This window comes from Aythya marila, assembly GCF_965140915.1.
Source record: "Aythya marila genome assembly, chromosome: 5".
Taxonomy (NCBI): Eukaryota; Metazoa; Chordata; class Aves; order Anseriformes; family Anatidae; genus Aythya; species Aythya marila.
The window spans coordinates 54,916,597-54,936,555 of NC_139046.1; the positions used below are offsets into that span (position 1 = coordinate 54,916,597).

The 19,959-nt window shown below is 40.7% G+C and overlaps 1 protein-coding gene across 1 annotated transcript in view; it reads left to right on the plus strand.

Moving 5' to 3' along the window:
• Window positions 1-10,868: 10,868 nt before the first annotated feature.
• The window catches only part of SLC17A6 (solute carrier family 17 member 6), a gene marked incomplete at both ends in the record, with an annotated part of 31,178 nt that continues 22,087 nt past the window's right edge, over window positions 10,869-19,959 (plus strand). Inside the window, 3 exons of the mRNA XM_082762753.1 lie at window positions 10,869-10,954; window positions 13,889-14,141; window positions 14,834-14,952. Coding sequence (XP_082618879.1) covers window positions 10,869-10,954; window positions 13,889-14,141; window positions 14,834-14,952 — 458 coding nt within the window. The remainder of the gene's footprint in view (window positions 10,955-13,888; window positions 14,142-14,833; window positions 14,953-19,959) is intronic.

Below are 19,959 nucleotides of genomic sequence, written 5' to 3' on the forward strand. Positions count from 1 at the left end.
TTGACAACTGAAATGATTCCTTTGGCTTTCTTTCCAGATTTTTTACCCTATTTTTCTAAGATAGAATATTTCCAAAAAAAAAAAAATCTATGTTGACAGTTTTTAAACTAAAAAAAGCTTTAAATCATATAAGATTTTCTTTATGCATGATTAAGTGTGCCTTGGGGAATATTTAAAAAAAAATAATAACAGAAGTTTTCACTATTTTAATATCATCAAAGGCAACAAGTTTTCTGCTTCTTGAGATTCTCAATCTTCCGTCTTGTTCTGCAAGACTGAGTTGCCAGTTCCAACACTCAGGTCACGCATGCTTAGTTTACTCAGTCCTCCCTCTTGATGCACAGGGAACAAAGAATTTCTGAACCTGATTCCTCTTGGAGTAGTGAATCACAGGAAAACTGCTGAAGTTAAACTTTGTTTAAGTATTTGTTACAAGTATCAGAATAGGCCTAAATGTTTAGCAACATGATCAAAAGTTCATAATTATTTCAATTTTGAATGTGATCTTTTTCTATTTATGTCCCTCTGGTCTTTGGCAAAATAAAGAGGTCTAAATTAATAAAAAGCTTGGAGAAGAATTTCCTACTACAGGGAAATGGGAACTAGATGGGAAAATGAGGCATAGAGCATTTTGGAAAAAGAGGAAATGTATGTGACACAGACACCCACTTTGCCCCCCACAACAGGCCTAGTCATAGTATGTTTTCAGGCTGATAACCTGCCTGTGGTGTGGGAAAGCAATTCCAGAACTTGCGTCATTGTAGAGATTTCCTGCAAAAATGCTAGAACTTGTGAGAAAGTCCTACTGTATTTAAGATCATGTTCCTTGAAAGTAAGTTTTAGTAGAGAAACCTGGGCTCTTTTTTTACACAGTCTGACCTTCTCTGTACCCCACATGGGCTCTAGAGAGAATCCTGCTCTCTCTTTCCCTCACTAGTCATATTTTCCCATTTCCTTCAGGCTGTATAACTGGTCACCCAACCTTTTAGTGAAGCCAGATTAATGAGGATCATTTTGAAGTCTATTAAAAGTGCTGCAGAGTATAGGGCAGCTTTTGAAAGACAAGTAATCGATTTATGAAGCCTTTTGGAAAACACTAGTCAAGGTACAAGACATGAGTGAAGGAAAGATGCCCGTGTAGACTGGGACAGCAATGTGCTGCATGAAGTCCTTAGGTGTAATGTTAACCAGATGCAAAAGTACCTCTCAGTGATTTATGATGTGCACTGATGATGAAGCACGCACCATTCAGAGGGTGATTAATATGCTTGTCATAAATGGAAAGAAGGTGGCAGCTTGCCAAGAAAACTTGTCTGTGCGAGCAGACCAGCTCAATTGGCCGAGAGTGACGCAGTAATGTGAGACTGATTCAACTCACTGGAGATTTTTATTAAAGATAAGCACCTCCAGGGAAAGGTGTTTCCATGAGCCATGGGGCCTCGCAGCACATGGAAATGTGGAAGAGAAAAAGATGTGACTGACAGAATGGATTTTTAGAGACTAATCCTTTCCCAGCCATTCAGTTTGGGGATCCGTAGTTATTCTAGATCTTTGATTATTACATTATTATTTATAATAGAAAGTCCAAAAACCATGAACCCTGTCATTCCGTAGGCCACAAAAGGTAGACACTGTAATGATTCTGATGCATTCAGCCCTTCAGAAAACATTGAAAAAGAAAGGAATACATACCAAGATATAGGTGTGAATGAATTGGCAGTCCCAGACTAACTTTGAATGGATGTATACATCACTCCAAAATAAATAAATGCATAAAACAAAACAAAAACAAACTAAAATTAAACCACCAGCATTCTACACAAAGGAAATCATTAACTACTCTACCTGCTACTCCTGATTCCAGTCTGGGAAGCTGAATCTGCAATAGAGAAGCTGAAGACTGAAGGTACACAAAACCTGGTCAAATCTAGTCCTAAAGGTGACTTTTTGCATTGGACCTGCAGATGGTGGAGAAGTGGGGTGGGAGAAGCATTGTCCTGAGCATAGTACTGCTGACTGTCCAGTCCCTTTCATTGGCAAATACAGAAAGACAGACATAATAGATAGAGCCTCCAGTTCTGTACAGCTTACACCTTCGTTACCAAAAGAGTTAGAAGTCTATCATGATAAAGGGAAAAAATTAATCTGTGTAGAAAACACATGCCATGATTCAGATCAGTGCAAGTGAATTTAGATTTTTATTTATTTATTTGTTTGTTTGTTTCTTTTTTTTTTTTTTTTTTTTTTTTTTTTCTGGAAATAACCCTGGTTATTTTATTGGAGTTTTTATATAAAGCAAGACCTACAGTTTGGAACTGAAGGAAAATATTAAGTGAGAGAGAACATGAAAACAAACAGCTAAATTTAACAAGTTATGTGTTGCAGAAATTAATTACCTAGCTGCAACCCCCAGGGTGTGATCTCAGGACATCTGGCAAACAGCAATAGAACTGTGCTCATATTCTTTCATATTTATACACAACTCAGTCTTGATCTTTGCTTGGCTGTAGTGTAATGCACATTTTTCATTAGTAAAGCAGGCTTAGTGTCTAAGAAATACGTATTCCTCTGCAGGGCTTTTAGAACAACCAAATGGTGAGAGGACTTTTGAGGAACTAGCATCACTTCTGCAAGGAGACTGTAGAGGATGTGAAACTGTCTGGGGGGCTTAGCTAAAGATAGCCTGCTGGTAAAATGCAACATGCACTTTAAAGTTAGTTCCATGCAGAAAGCCTAATCCTGAATTCCCTTTTTGATACTCCACAGAGACATGCCTCCTGCTGACTTATGGAGGGGTATAGCCCAAGCAGAGACTTTAATATTTGTCTTTTCTCCTTTAAATTGTTATTTTCTAATGTATTGAGAAGTATCTGTAGCACTAAAACAAAATAGCTAGCACTGTCTCATAAGATCTTTCTATCCACACTCCAGTATTGGCTTTGACAAACAGAGTGGGATCAATTGCTCATACACCATAGCATACAGAGGCAGCATTAATGGTAAAACTGATCACTTCCACAGCTGTGAAAAAATAGGGCATTTAAAAACTGCTCATTGGATGGTGGAAGCAGACAGAAAGTCTTTATCACAGGAGTAGCCAGGAAGTTCCTCAGCTACAGAACATGAGTCGTAAAAATCAGATGTGATGCAGCAAAAGTCCATGGTGATGGGCCTGTATGTGTCTGCTGCTGAGGTGAGGACTGTTGGGCTGAAAACTAAATGGCAGAGAAGTGTGTTATGGCTTTCAGAATTAAAATGCCAACTTAAGAGACGGATAAGCAAATCTTGGGCCTGCAAAGGGCAGAAGGTTTATATATATGTAAAGTAAGATGTAAAATAAGGGTCCAGAAGAACAACGCTCATTTCAACTTGCACCTGTAGAGCCTCCTCCTGCCAGAGCTATGCCACTGTAATATAGCTGTCAAAGCTAGAATCACCCCATGGCATTATGCAGCACACTTGGAGCTGCAGCTTCCTCCAGTGGCATCAAGTAGTTAATCCATCAGACGTGTGATGACTTATTTATAACAAACAATAAGAAAAAAATAGACATGAAATATTTACACTGAAATGACAGATTATAAAATGAAATGAAATGAAATGAAATGCATATGAAGTCTAAACTTGAAGGTGTTCCCTCTGACATTTAGAAAAGGGATCTGAATTGAGAAGTTGATATTTTAGTTACATTTAGAGATCACAGATGTTTTGAAATGGATTGGTAGAGTGCTTTGGCATAAAGCTAGCTATGTGATACACTGATCTTCCCCTCATCCCGTGGAACATAGTGTAATCACCATTGAGCTCATTAGCAGTGCCCTAAAATAAAGCACAGGTTTTCCTGTCATCTTGAATTATGTACTGCTCTAATGTTTTGGAGGGAGGAGAAACATCTTAGGTACTCAACACAGCAACAGGAATAGCCTCTCTGTGCTCACATTACCTCAACAGTTTTTACAATCTTTGGTTTTCCTTTTTATCTTGTGGTAAGAAGAAGGACACTTAGACTTTTATGCTTTCAGATGCATAGGCATATTGTCCTAAGAAGGTATCTAGTATTTATCTTTTAAAATATTTATTGTATAAAACAGGTGAGACCTTTGTGATTTATACAAAGCAAAGGATCTGTTTCTCAAAAGTATTATCAAGGACACCTTCCACTCTTACTGAGACCTGAGATCTACAAAAGCAACAACATCAAGAGCGGGTTGTTTCAGTTTAGCTTTCTAATGAAATGAGGCTTGCACAATTCACTGTGTCAGTTTCCCTTTGTCAACACTTTGAACCTATTTCAGTCAAATAGGCCAGAAACATTGAAGCCCCAGAGTTAAGAGTTTCCTACAAGTTCCAGAAAAATATTTTACCCAAAGCATTTTTGTATAGGAGAATAAATGAAACACAATAAGGGAGAGGAAAGGGCATGCCGGTGACATTACAGGAACTAAGGATGCTGACAGGAAAGCATTAGGGAACATGCAGGGGAGGACTGGAGTTCACATATGTCCTGAATAGGTCCTGCTGTGAGGAGGAAGTAGGAGAAAGCTAGGATTGCTGAAGACAGGTAAATGGAACCTCAGAAAATTGGACATATTCACTCTGATGTTCATATTTGATTTTATATTCTAAATAAAATTATGAGAGTCCTTTGATGAAAATACTAGTTACTTGAGGATATGCTGGCATTGCTATCTTGGATTAGTGTGATTTAATGCAGATGTGAATATAAGATATAAGAACCCCATCAGATTCCTTAATTTACCTATTTTGGATCCAGATTAGAGATGACTATATGGGGCTGATTCCACAGGAACTAAAGAGATGAAATATGATCACTTTCAGTCTTGAACTCATGTGATGGTTGTCAGCTTGTCACGAAATGAAACAAGAAGGAAATACAGGACAAATGGAAGTTGCTCTCTGTGAAAAACCTGGTTCCTGAGAAGGCAAGAGAATCACTGGTACCTTTCCACAAGACTCCACTGACCCCAAATATAAACTAAAAACATATGCTTCCTCCTTATTATTATTATTATTGCTACAGTTATGCACTGTTTCAATATCCTTTTACATAGAAGAGCGATGACATAGCAGCTGAAAATACACAAGTGCCCTTAGATCACTGGAACTTGTTCTGGCACAGCCTAGTGGTGATGATGAAATGTGTTGCTTGTCTGTATCACCAGCAAATTATGCTTTGTGGATGTAGTTTACTAATTACAGTTTTACATATGAGTTTCTCCATGGAGAAATATCTTTACATGTAATAGAAATTCCATACATTTTTCTCATGCAGCATTTCATATACATTGATTTAATTAAGTCTATGGATAAATCACTATTTGTCCCAAAGAAGGATTGTTCACCATCCTTCACATGCAAGAAATTGAGGCATGGAAAAACTGACTGGCAAATTCAGGCAGTGAGATCAGTCCCAGACCCAGCACTATAGTCCATGAGTCAGCCCACAAACTCAGATGTCAGTTCCCCGTTATACTAAACACAACTCTTTTACAAATATCTCTAAGAGCTGTTTCATTTATTTATTTATTTATTTAATTAATTAATTTTGTCTGTTCTTCCACCAGGAATAGTTTCCTGATCAAATGATGTATGTGAAGATCCTTTTGGTATCTCTTTAAATGGTTAGCCTATTGAATGACTGTCTATAATAGATTTGAGCCCTGTTCATATTTGCGTACCTTGTGATCTGAATCAACAGCAATTCCTCCACAAAAGTTCTCTTAATATGTTTTAAAATAATGCTAAGAGACATGTCAACAGAAAAGAGAGGACTACTGCAGCCTTAGAAAAGATGGTTCTGATTTTCTAATTCTAGCAATAAAAGGCCCCATAATCCATTCTTCAGTTTGTACATTTGCCCCAAGGTTTTAAAATAGTGAAAACAGACCTGACTATAACTTCTGTGTAAAAGCCTTGCCTATGCTGTTAAACAGTCCAATGGTGGACAAGACGGAACAATAAAATAATGATAGATTAATGATATAAAAGATCGTTAAGCATCATATTAATAAAAGATAGGATAATATGCTTCAATGCTTGGCTTGGTTTCATTGTGGGTAATTGCATCCCACTCACCAAGTGTTGCATAGCTTTCCTGAGTACTGAGAGAATTGTTACTCCGTTTCACCCCCCGAGGTAGGTGCCTTTCTGTCTGCGTAACATGACAGATGGCTTGATGTCCTTAGGGATCCTTTGCATTTAACTCATGGAGCAGTACAGGAATTCAAAGGAACAGATGTTCCTATAATGTCTGGTAAAAAGATAAGCATCTACATCTACTTTTAAGATTAATTATATCCTACACTGTCAAATTTCTCCACAGACGTATGAAAAATAAATAAATAAATAAATAAACGTTAAAAAAATAATACCAATACCATTGCTTTGGCAATTTAAAGGGGATTTACTATCAGATGAAAGCTTACTAGATTTTTTATTTCAAATCTAGTTGTTATATTAAAAAACAAATGAGGTTTTAAACAGGAATAGGAGAAGAGAGGAAATAAATAAATCTTGATGTAAAGTAACCGAAAATTTTCCTACCATGGAATAGTTATACATGAGAACTTAATATCACCCAGTGCTTTAGAGGTTTTTACCACTAGAGGGCTGAAGCAAAAGCCTCAATATGACAATGAAAGCTGCTCTTGCTACACAAGAGCCTAACACACCCTGGATTATGTGAAATGTAGGTATTGCCATTAGAGTTAACACTAATATTTTATATGCTTAAAACAATGAATATCTTGACTGAATATTTATTTTCAATGAATAGTTTATGTAAAAATTGTTTATGGGGAAAAGAAAAAAAAAAAAAAAAAGAAGAAACCACCACCAACAAACGAAGAAGCTGTTCCTTGTGGCCTGACAAGCAAGATCATTATTTTGGCATTGCTTTGGGCTTTTGTAGTTCCATGGTCCCAAAGAAAGTAAGAAATTTATTTGAAGGTGACATCAAATTCCATCAGATTCAATGGATAACTGTCATAAGCAGAAGCAGGAGTTAAATCATGACTTTTGAGGCATATTTATGCTACCTCAGTCCCAAGCGACTTAACATTACAGACATACATTTAACGGCATAACTAAGATTTCTCAATCATAATTTATTTCCAAAGTCAAGACTATATCAATAAGAACAGTACTGTGTTGCCTTTTAGTTGATAGGGAAAACAAAATCTCTTAGCTTGAATGTGTGTAATCATAAGAGTTTAAAGTGATAAGCATATGATTATTTTTAAAAAATGGATCACAAAATACATATACATTTGGAACCTCTGTGTGTCTGACACCTAGGAAAGAGAAAATTCATACCATAGTGTATCAGCAGCAAAGGTAAGGTCAAAAATGGAATTGAAAATTGCATTTTTAAATTACCGGAATGTATAACTGATGAAAATTTTAGCTTTGGGTGTAGTTTGCTTCAGCAAAACTAAATCTTAGGGAAGAGAAATGTATATTGGTGTGTAGATTTTGTAGTCTTCTAAATGGGTTATGCTATATTTAGAACCTATTCAGAGGGTTATTATAGAAAAAAATGAGATTAGATATGGGGTAATATAAAAAACTGAGCAAACAACCACAGTTATAATTTTTCATCTCTTTTTGCTTAATTTGTTGAAATAACCCAGTCAGAAACTTGTATAAAGGGACTATTTCTAGAAACAAAGGGGCAGGTAATGACTCAGTCCTTTGGCCCTCAGACAAGCAAAAGAAAAAGAAAATCTTATCAAATAGAATTTTATCTAATTACAAGATTTCACGATTAAACAATCAGCTTTCTGCCCCATGTGAAAAACTAAAGGCATCTGCAGCATTCTGCTGGATCTACTTTATATTATATTATATTTGTTATATTTATTACATCATACCTTATTATATCGTATTGTATTGTATTGTATTGTATTATATTATATTATATTATATTAATTACATTACATTACATTATATGAATATCCCACAGACCGTGCTTTCTCAGGAAAGTGTGTTTTTTTACTGGGTGGCTTTTGACTGAATTTCTTTGCTTCTGGGCGATTGGTGACCATTTAGCAGTGACAGCCAGACTAGAATTTTCTGCATGATGAATCTTCTTCCATTTTACCTGCCCCTGATGCCAGTGGAAAGAACTCACAATGATTTCAATTGAGTTTGATTTCGGCCTTTTGTGAGAGGATTGTGTATGTGACAGGTATTCATTATAGAAATAATTATTGCTAACAATATTGATAACATGTATTGTTATGCATTGTTTCATCTAGAAATAGCTTATTCTACCAAAATTAAATAACTAATAAATAATGATTAAAAAGTTGACATCTGCACATCTTCTACAACACTACTGACATTCACTTTCTACTTTTCTCATTAGTCCTGATCTGAAACCAGAACAGCTGACTTGGATCAGGATGTGACTCAGTAATATCTGGATATAGTATGTAATGGTCATAAAATTCCTGCTTCAAATGGCTACAGCAGCAGCCTATTCACAACAGCATTTTACTATCCCAAGGTTATTTGCTATTCTGCATGTTTCATACAAGTAAAGACTCATTCTCCTCCACTAAGTGTCTATAAACAGGAATGTTTTATCCGGCCTTTAAACCCATTTGAATTTGGTATGACAGATTATTTCTCTTTTCCAGATCAGTCATAATTTACCTATTAAATGTTATTATTTTAATAATAGTTACTGCTGCTACATTGAGCCATGGCACCAATGTCAGAGCTGAGCTTTCTAAAGGAGAGCCAGAGCTCTTTCTTGTATGTAGCGTGTAAAGAAAAGAAACACCCTTGCTCTGCAGACTTTACGATCTCAAATTCCAGCTGAAAAAAAAAGTGCTCAGTAGTTTTCTGAAAGGCTTGCTTTATGGAATCCAAACCCATCTCACCCCTACTAATGTACACAGGTTTCCTTTGAGCATCTGCAATGGCACACTGGAGCCACAAAACACTGGGAAGACTTGCTTATGTAACTGTCTAGGTTTGCATGTACTGGGAAAAAAAAATCCTTTCAGCAGTGCAATGGTAATAACGATTCCATACAGAAAACTATGCTGAAAACCACATTCAGTAACTACCATGATGTAGAAAACAGCGCTATGTTATGATGCTAATTAGCAGCTTTTCAATTACATATATTTTTAAGATATTTGCTACTGTATTATTTTGTGGTTCTTTTACAACTCTGAAATGCTGAAATTCTACAGAGATTAGTCATTATGGAAATTTCAGTATTAAAATAATTGGCCTTTTATGTATAAACGTGCTTTGCTGCTGTAAAATTTCATTAACCCTCCACCAGAGGGCAACATTAGAAAAAAATATTTATATAAATCCAAAGAGCAGTTGCTTTTAGGATACTGCAGCTACAACACACATTTTCCTCGGGGAGTCTTACTTTGAAAATATGTTGTTTACAATTTGTCAAATTTAGGCAAGTGAAGGAGCTTAATAATTTTAGGAAAAAAAAAATGTTTAGAACACAAGTTACACTTTTTTTTTTTTTTTTTTTTTTTTTTTTTTGTAATTTACAAATGTACCGAAACCTTAAGATTAGTATGAAATATAACATATATGAGTTAGAAAGAAATAATCTGCTTTGCTTCTACAATCTAGTGTAAAATGATTAAAGTCAGAAAATTACTGTTAGATTCTGGAAAGAAAACTGTGTTGTCAGAATATGCCACACTCACACCAGTGCTGAAAATACCACATATCAAGTCTAGATGTTGTATTGGCCTATTCCAACGCAGAAATGCAGAGGATACAAAAGATATGAAAATAGTACGTGCTTAAGAGAAAGTGGTCACTATGGAATGCCTAATGTGATATAAAATAAGCTGCACAAGCGAATATGGATATAGAGATAAATACACCTTCCAAATGGACGTTACCCATTTATAGCAAGAGCAATACTACTTGCAGCTAACGCCCTGCTCCCCAGAAGCGTGGAGGACTGCACGAAGGCCATGTCCTTCACACGCTCGGTGGAACAGCGATGCTCGCCCTGTCTCACCCCAAGTCCCGGGGCGAAGGGGGGGTCCCCACGAGGCCCGTCCGGGGCCCCCCGTGCTCGGGGGGCGGGCGGAGGCGGGGGCGCGGAGTGGGCGCGGTGCTGTCCGCGGTGCTGAAGGGGCGCGGCGCTGTCCGCGGTGCTGCCGGGCGCTGTCTGCGGTGCTGAAGGCGCTGTCCGTGGTGAAGGACGGGGCGCAGCGCCCTGGGGGTGCCTCTCGGCCGCCGCAGCCTCGGGGCGCGACCCGCGGGTGGGCGGTGGGGCGGGAGCAGCGCACGGGCCGGCGCTCCGCGCCCTCCGGCGGCTGTAGCCAAGGGGGAATTTCGGGCTGCCTGCCTGCCTACCGCGGCCAACAGCACCCCTCCCCCTCTGGCTTTACAGCCGGGGAAAACGCCAGCGCCAAACGGAGATTTCTTGGAAACGCTCCCGCGAGGGGGGCTCCGTCCCCTCCCAGCCGGGCATGGCACGCCGCGAGCCCGCCACCTCTGAAGCCCGCGGGGCCGAGGAGACTTTCTGACCGTGCCTCGCAACTCCGCGCTGCCGGGAGAGCCAGGAGCTGCCTGCGGCGCTCTCAGCCTCCCGCTCGCTGCCGCACACACGCGCGCTCCCTCGCCCTCGCCCTCTCCCCCCCCTGCTCCGCACGCCGTCTCTCCCTCTCCCTCTCTCTCTCACACACGCGCGCACGCTTTCTCTCCCTCTCCCTTTACCCGGAGGTGCACTGATAGCCATTTCATGAGGGGGGGAAAGTTACGAGATTAAACCAATATGAACCACCGTTGCTCGTAGCGGTGCCCTATCCAGAGCAGAGCAGAATCCAGCGAGCACCCCTGCAGGAATGGAGTCGGTAAAACAAAGGATTTTGACCCCTGGCAAGGAGGGATTGAAGAATTTTGCTGGAAAATCGCTTGGTCAACTCTACAGGTAAGACTGAGATCTATTATAGGAGCCTATTTGCTAGAAATAATCGGAAGCTTTTCTTAACCGTCAGCTGCTGAAGGAGGACGAAGAGGTATGCTTTGGGGAGGTTGGTGGTGGAGGGGCTGGGAGCTGTTTAGATAGCGCTGATATAATCTGGATCCTGGAAACTAGTGCTGAAGCTTCTCAATATGGCACCCTCGTAACTTGTCTATCTGATTCGTAGATGGTGTCAGTAAATATGTAGCCAAGGATTACCCCATCTTTCTCGCACAAAAACAGGACCCTATTTCAAATCATAATCAGCAGACAGCAGCTCCCCGTATTTTTGTTTTGTGTTAATTTTGCAATGTAGTCGCAGGATCTCTATCGCTGCCCTTACGAATCATTAAAAAATAATAATAATAATCTTTCTGAGTTTCGATTAGTCTTGTCCCTTGTGTAATTTGTCGTCAGAGGAAGATAAACACGGAGATGTATAAATAATTGATACCCGAACGATTTTTTTTCTTCTGAAGCTGAAACATATAGATGGATGTGTTTAATTATTTATCCATCTGCATTGAGAAGCATCCACTTGTCTTACAAGTAATGCACAACTGCAATTGCTAAACTCATAAACATCACAGTGTGTTTCTGTGTGTACACGTTTCTACCATCTTTAAGGTCTGTATACACAGATAAACAGACACAAATCCGCGCATCCCTAAAAGGGGTATGTACTAAAGTTGACACATCGTACCCCATCCAATCTAGTGACTTCAGTGACCTCCAGGACGTTTGAGAATAGCCTGTGAAAACCCAATATATTTTCGATCGCCACCTGTGCCAGAAATTACCCCGAAGTTTTCTCAAATTACAGATTAAAGCTAACTGCGGATTTATCTGCCTATTGTAGGTCACGTAAAAGTCTTTTTTCCATACCTATGCGGCAGTATTGGGCACAAGCACAAGGCTGGCCCACAGCATGAGTCACAACTTCTGCTGCCATTTTCAGGGAAGGGAAAATATCAGCAAAGTGATAAGACAAAATTAAAATTTTCATTTTAGCAGGAAAGGTACAATTTTGAAAAGCCGAAAGAACAACTAAACCCAAAAACAACATAGTGAAAACCCTACATGTCATCATCCTATTTAAACCATCTTCAGTAATCAAAAAAAAAAAAAAGGAATAACAGGTAATCAGAGAAGCTGATTAAAAATATCATTAAGGAAACAAACTTTTTTTTCCCCCCTAAAAGACTGTACAAAATATAAATGAAACAAACGAACATGAGTACTGTTTTTATATCGTACAGTGAATAATGGAAAAAGGATTTGTATTTTGCAGCAAAATTCCGTTTGAACTACCCCGTTAATAAACAAATACACCATTTGCTATTTTTTTTTCAAGGCACAGGACTGAACTATTTTTTTTTCCTATTCTGAAAATTAAAATAGCTTTCACGTCCCTTACACCTTAGCGTCTTGCCGCAGATAAGTCCATTCGGTGAGAAGACACTTCTACATCATTCCTTATTCACACAAACGAATTTTTTAACTTAAAAGCACTGTGCTGCATTTTATTTACAACTTTAAGACAGTAAAAATAAGATGCGGTCTTAAAACATGGAAATAATTCTCCCAGCAAAGAGAAAATCGTCAGGATTTCAAATGAGTAGCTATTAGCGAAAATCTCTGCATTTGCTCCAAAACACAGAGAACCTTTTGAGCCTGATTCTGCTAATTCTTGCTGCCCCATTAGCCGGATAAGTTAACCTCAAAAAGAAGCTCCTCTGAGGAGAACCTTTGAGGTGAGAAAACACTTCTTAAAGCGGGGTTAGGGCAGTGCCAGGGGAGTGCCGAGTGTCGGGAAATGATCACGTACTCTCTCCTCAAGAGGATGGAGCTGGGATGGAAGTGGTTAGTGTTTCTGTCCTTTAAACATCTCAGTGACTGCAAAAGAAGACTAAGAGATTCAGCACGGGATACCTGCTTGATAAACCCGATCTTTCGTATTATCCACACAATGTTTTTAAAGCTTTTCCACCAAAGAAGAGGCGCAATGTTCTAAGTTACCTTTCGTGAATGACAGGGTTGGTGGTTTATTTAATTTTGTTATTATTATTATTTTTTTTTTCTCTCGGTATTTTTCTGTTGATCGGAAATGGCTGCAAACAACCGGTTCCCTTCAGATTCCTGCACATTGATTTCTCGGAGATAGGATTCCGTGTAAAAACAAGGAAGTGGGAGCGATGAGGTCGAGGTTAGAGCTGAGCGGGAAAGGTGAAACGTGCCCAGCGATCACACACCCGCAACGTGTCGCTGAGCAGATGCGATCTTTTGCAAAGACTTCTCCGGAGATGTCAGTTCTCCAAAGACAGTCATGTTTTCTTTCACTGCATGTGACAGCCATTTTGCAAATCTAAAATAAGTAGCAATATCGCCCTCCCCTACCCCTTCTGTTACTATTTCTTTTGTTCCGAGACCAGAAACAAAACGCACACCAAGCCCGTTTCCCTTGGTGTTTCTAGTACAGCAACGAGAGAATAAAAGCTTCTCCAGAAGACTGCTTTAGTTTCCAGCCTATGCCTCTTGGGCTACCCAACATGGCGCCTCTGCAGTGGTTACAGATGATGTCTTCTTAATGCGCCCTACATATTTAAGCAGAAGTCTTTAATGATAGATGAGCAATTCTCAGCTAGAGCTCCTCCCTGGGTTTCTGCGGCGGGGCGGCGGGGGGAGCTGGGGATGACTAATCGTGACTCCCACAGGTCACAGCTGAAGAACGGCTGAAGGTGAACGGAAAACAAGGAGTAAACACTCAAATCGAACCAAAGCCAGCCAAAGGGGCGGGGGGAGCGGTGAACTTAAGCCTCCGGCTGCCCGAGGTAGCCGTGCATTCAGGCAGGGCGGCAGGGCTGGAGCCGGGGCTTGACTTTCCCTTCTTGTGTCGGGCAGAGTCCTAGAGAAGAGGCAGAAGCCCGGGGACACCATCGAGCTGACGGAAGATGGGAAACCCATGGAAGTGCCCGAGAAGAAAGCCCCGCTCTGCGACTGTACCTGCTTCGGGCTGCCCCGGAGGTACATCATTGCCATCATGAGTGGACTGGGATTCTGCATTTCCTTCGGGATCCGATGTAACTTGGGAGTGGCCATCGTGGACATGGTCAATAACAGCACCATACACCGAGGAGGAAAAATTATTAAAGAGGTGGGAACCCTTCCCTCGTAACTCCTCTGGCCTCTCGGTACAATTCCCAGCCCCAGGTCAGGCACTCGAGCGCAGCCGAGCCGGGCTCCGCCGCTCTCGGGGCGCTTCCCCCGCCTCGGGCCCGGCCCCGCGGCGCTCCCCGGCCCCCCCGCGGCTCTGCCCAGCCCCGCCGCCGCCCTTCGCATCCCGCTGCTGCAGGGGAAGTGCTTTTTACCGACTGTTCCTATTTTTCCCTTTCAGTTCCCAGCCCAAAGCCCTTTTGCGGTACAATTTACGGGCGGATTTTTTTTCCCCTTGTCGCACACAACCTCGAAAAGCGCAGCTATCTCGTAAAATAACTATAGGGGAGGGGGAAGGAGGACAGCGAACAACCGACCGCAAGCAGATGTAACGGAGCCGGGGAGGTTGTGCAGGAATGTTTGAAAACACTGGGATGAAAGGATTTGCGTGGAAAAGGCGTCAAATGCCGAGGCTCGCTTTGAAGCGGCTCGGAGCAAGGGGGGCAGAAGGAGGCGCTGGGAGCTTGGGGTCAGGAGGAAGCGCAGGGAATTTGGGGGGCAAGAGGAGTGTTTGCGGTGGGGAGAGGGTCGCACCCCGGGCCGAAGCTGCCGCGGGTGCGCGCGTTATCCCGGCCCGATGACAGCCTCCCTCTGCTGTTTCTCTCCTTCTCTCCCCGTCCCTTGCGCTGGAAGAAAGCGAAGTTCAATTGGGATCCCGAAACAGTCGGCATGATCCACGGCTCTTTTTTCTGGGGATACATAATCACCCAAATCCCCGGCGGGTATATCTCGTCCCGACTGGCAGCGAACAGGTAACAGCCGGCCCCGTCCCGATGGCAGGCGCTGTGCAGGAGCAGGGAGGCCTGTGGGGGGGCGGACTGGCGGGGTGCTCTGCTCGGGCATGGGGCGCCCGCCTCTGAGCTACCTGCCGGAGCGGGCCGGGGGGGCGCGGAGCTGCTTCTCCCGGTAAAGAAGTTGGCAGGGGAGGTTGTGGAGACGCCAGTCAAAGACCCGCATTCAGAGGCAAGCCCGGAGGTTCGTTATTGCTTCAAAGCTTGAGAGATTTATTTTTTTTTCCATTACCGAATGAAAGAATTTTATGATTTTTTTTTCCTATGAAAAGGAAAAGCATCGGCAGGAATTTTCCATTAACGCAAATGAATTTCGAATGGTCAAAAAACATGTTTCAATGAGACCTACACAATGAAAGGAAAGTGCAGATGGTGCGGGGACTTAAGGACTCGTTTCTATGGTGTCTGGCAATTTTTCAAGCACCCAGGGTGCGATTCTACCTGTTAATTAGATCCGCTGAGTATTGAAGACACATGAGGCTTTCACATCCACACTTAATGCCATAGGCTCCACGTTCGGAGAAACAGCAAAGGTCCTAGTGCCACTCTTCAAAACAATTACAAACTAAGTGCAAATGGATACTAAAATCAGCAATATATACCTTTAACTCTTCTTAGGAGTGTGCAACATCAAAGGTAGGATAGATTGCTTGGGGAGAAAGCTGGCTTGTATTTGCTGGCGAAAGAGGGGAGCTATGGCAAAAGACTCTCAAACGTAAATACCTTTTAGACAGATGCCTACATGAACAATGATGAGCATTTACTAATGGGCAGATCCTCCAGAACTTGGAAAACACTAACACAACCAGAACACAACATTTATTAAACTGGCGCGATCACTGTCTGTCAGTTTACGAGTGCCAGCTTTTTGACAATGGTTCGCAAAAGTAAAAGGTAATTGCAAAAAAAAAAAAAAAAAAAAAAACCACCAATTAACAGCTCGCTAGAGGGCTCCTCCTCTGAGCGTTTTTGCATCTTTGCACAGTCTGTAACTCTTGAAGATTAACAGGAGTTTTGCTTAAAACTGCAGGATTTTACTCAGAGAAACAAGTCTGTCCTCGTTTGCCCTAGCAATGTCCTTAATTTACATCAGTCCAGATGTAAAGTGATGTTAACTACAACGATTTGCAAGACAAAGGCTTGGACATCCCCAGGAAAACTCGGTAGTATAAACACATGACCTGGCACAGGTGAATCAAACTTTTCTCCTCTTCATGAACATTTACATTTACACCAGTGAATGCAGACCAGTTCCAGTTGTTAACCTGGATGTGCTTTAACTCAGCAACTTTCATAGATGAATGGTTCATTATTAGCACCGTGGAAGCCTAAGAGACACTTCCCACACAAGGCAAATGACCATGTAAACCACAGATTTAAGTATGGAACTACCTGTGACATGCCAGCCAGTAACCGCAAATAGTCAAACATGGATAGTGGCTGTGATTTGTATCTAGTCTGTAGATAAAAAAATGGCATAGAATGAAGAGATGGGTTGTGGTTCGAATAAGCACTGAGGAGGCCAAACCCCAAGTTAGTTCTTGAATGCCACAATCAGATTTTGACATCTACTTGTTCAACTTGAAATGAACAGAATGACTGGAGGGTTAACTGGCACCTAAAATGTGGTGGAAAGCTTGGTGTCCATACCTTCCATACCTTTCCCAAGAAAGTCTGCATCAGAACAAGTCATAGAAGTGGGTATATAGGCTTAGAGGCCCACAGTACCATTAGAATATGAGCTACTGTAAAAGCCTCTGTTGGTTTACACGTGCTACAGCCTCAGCTGGTCCCTTCATGCTGTGGTGGACGACAGCCAAGTAACATTTTTTTGTTTGTTTGTTTTGTTTTAATCCTCACTGAATATCTTTGTGCTATCAGTGCTTTCCTTTACATTCAGAGCAAGTCTGAATTCATATGGAAAAACTAACTTCAGGTGTCCTTCACATTAAAAAAAAATATATAAAAGAATGGCCTCTAGACTAGCATAACCAGATTCAAGACAATCCATGAGAAACAGCCTTGAGCTGAAGAAAAATGGAAACTTTCAACAGGGAGAATGATTCATTCCCTGGGAGTGAAGGAGATAATGATTACATTGGAAAGATAGCATGAACGAAAGAAAAACTGCCTCCCGACTGCCAAATGTCATGGAAGGAAATTGGGAAGAGGGTCAAGGTCTGTTTTGTGAGCTTAATTTGCTGTTGACAGGGAGTTGCAGAGTGTACAGGACAGAGTTTGCTTGACATAAAGATTCAGTCTAGCAACCAATTATAGAGATGGGGTTGACATAGCTTGAATGTGTCACTAAGGTATAACACGTGGAAGAAATGACCCTCCTGTGGTATCAAGTAAACCTTTCTACACACAATGCATTAGTTCTAAGCTGGGCAGGATCCCTTTATTTTGATCCTGCCCCTGTTTAAAAATGCTTGTTGCCATTAAAGAATTAGCAAGTCTGCATTGCTGGGAACTCTCTAACATTTTTTTTCCCCCAATAACAGCCTGTCATTGGGTAGCATTTTACTGACATCCTTTGATAATTGTACAACTCAAGGCTTCTGCTGCATAGTTATTCTGCTCTGCCTTGACCCATTGATCTTGTCACACACAGCTCTCCATTGCTTCTGGCATATCAGATTTAGTGATTTACAGATTTACAAGTAGTAAATGGACTTTCTCAGGAATTTGCACTAGCTAGTTTGGGTCTCACTTTTTCTCATTTTTTATAACTGATAATTTTGTTATAGTCTTTTCAGCCCAACTCTAAGAAAAATGCTTTATTTAAAAGAGATATGCTTATACTGCTATAGTACCAACAAGATCAAACAAAAATGCCTTTCAAAATTGCAGAGAACATTCAGAAATACCTGTCCTGTACACTTACCTCTCAGGTGATCAGGACAAGTTGGGTTAGTGCATTGCAGAGGTTGGTGCTCCTGAACACTTCCAACCTCTGTTGACTTCTATAGCAACAGGGGACATTCGGCACATTGCAAGACAACATAATTTTTCAAAAGATATGGGTTGGGCCTCAGGTGCACCCTCATTTGCAATCCGTGAAGCTTTGAACTTGCCTCCTTTGAGACGTGTGTGAAAATAGCAAAGATTTTCCTGTTGCTACAAGGCTGGAGACCTCTCCTCCCAGAGGAGGACCTGTCGCTGGAAGGTGCTGGTACAAAATCACTACACAGGCAACCACACTAGGCTGAAGGAGCAAAGGAAGTCCCACGTGAAGTCCCATGGGTAGGGTTTATCACAGCTATACCTTTTCTCTGGGTTAAGTTCTCAATGAACAATTAACTTTGTCATCAATAAAACATTATACAATGAGCAGAATACTGAGGCTTGTTCTAGTAGTTTAGAGAAGGCATTTTGTCACATGAATATCCAAGTTTGCAACTAATCTAGGTTATTTCTCATACCTGAACTTATGTAGAACTTTATACTATAAGCAATGCCCTTCTCTCCTGCGCAGGGAGCAGAGATGTTTCTCTATCTTTATCAGGAGTAAATTAGCCATGATTCAGAGGTGTTGAGACCATAGGGGCAAGAACATATGAACAGATTCCAGATACAATTCCAACATTATATACGTGTTTATTGGGTACACCCCACTCTGGTTAGTAATAGCAGAGATTTCTCACAGAAGAGTGAATAAATAGTGAAACTATTTTTTTTTTTTTTTGAAATTGCTGGGGATTCAACGCACTGTTTTTCACTAAAGTTACAATGGATTTTCACTACTGTGAGTGGGATTTTCATGAAGAGGGAACTGAGTTGCTTTTGCATTGTTTATAAGTATTTTTCTTTGAAAAAATCAAGAAAACATGAAAACTCAAGTGTGATGTACTAATATCATGTATCCAGACTATTTAATCAGCTGAGCTATTACTCATAATGGCAGTTAATGCCATTTAAGAGCACAAAGAACATCTCATTTGAATGCTTTTAAACTACAGGTTTGAATGTCAGCATTAGAGTGGCTCCCACCAGAGGGGCTATCATTATACAATTACCATGAGATGTGAGCAGAAACAGTAAGGAATGCCGACAGTCTTCTAACCCAACCGAGTCTTAATTTCTATTTAGGTCATGAAAAAAACTTTAGCTGGAGCTGATTGGACATCACCTTATCTTGACAAATTCAGAATAAATATACAACCAAAAAACTAACAACAATCATTCTCATATACTGAAATTACATTAAAAAAAGAAAAAAAAAATTGTGGTTTGGTGATTCTTCAACTATCTTTCCAAATTTGATTTAAGTGGAACGTGAAGGCCAAGATATTTAAATGTTTTGAAACAATTCAAGGAATGCAATATTCTGATATGAAATTCAGAAACATTTTAAAATTACATTATTTTGTAGTCTTTTAATGATTATGTTGTAAACAGGTTTGGATGTTTTGACACTTTGAAATCACTGTCAGCATACAGTCTGGACACTGGTGCAGGTTTTCTTGCCTTTGAGCTCCTCCAGGAGGATCTATACTGCTTAATGAAGCAAGCAACTTAGGAAGCACTTAAAACCTCGAGTGTATTTTCTCATTCCCAAAATATGCTTTTCTCTGCCTGTATACTGTATACAGATTACCCAGATTACTTGGGCTGTTTGCCTAAGCCACCATGTGGTGTGATAGAGCCCCTTTTCTTTGAGTTTTGCACAACTAAGTGGGTAATTTTGCACAACCAAGTGGTGTAATTGGAAAAGTGATTTATTTCATGCTGGTAGACTATAAAGATTATGTGCTAGTGTTTATGAACACTTCAAGGATTTAGCCACTATTATGATAGTGCTGAGTAGTCCTTAAGCAAGGTCTATGGAGATGTTGACATTTCTTCAGCCATTTCAGGCGTATGTATAAATTTGTGGGTGCAAAATGGACCAGACAACCAGAAGATATATTTAAGATCACTTAGTAAGCTGGGTTCTCTTCAAAATAATACACATGAGGCTTAAGT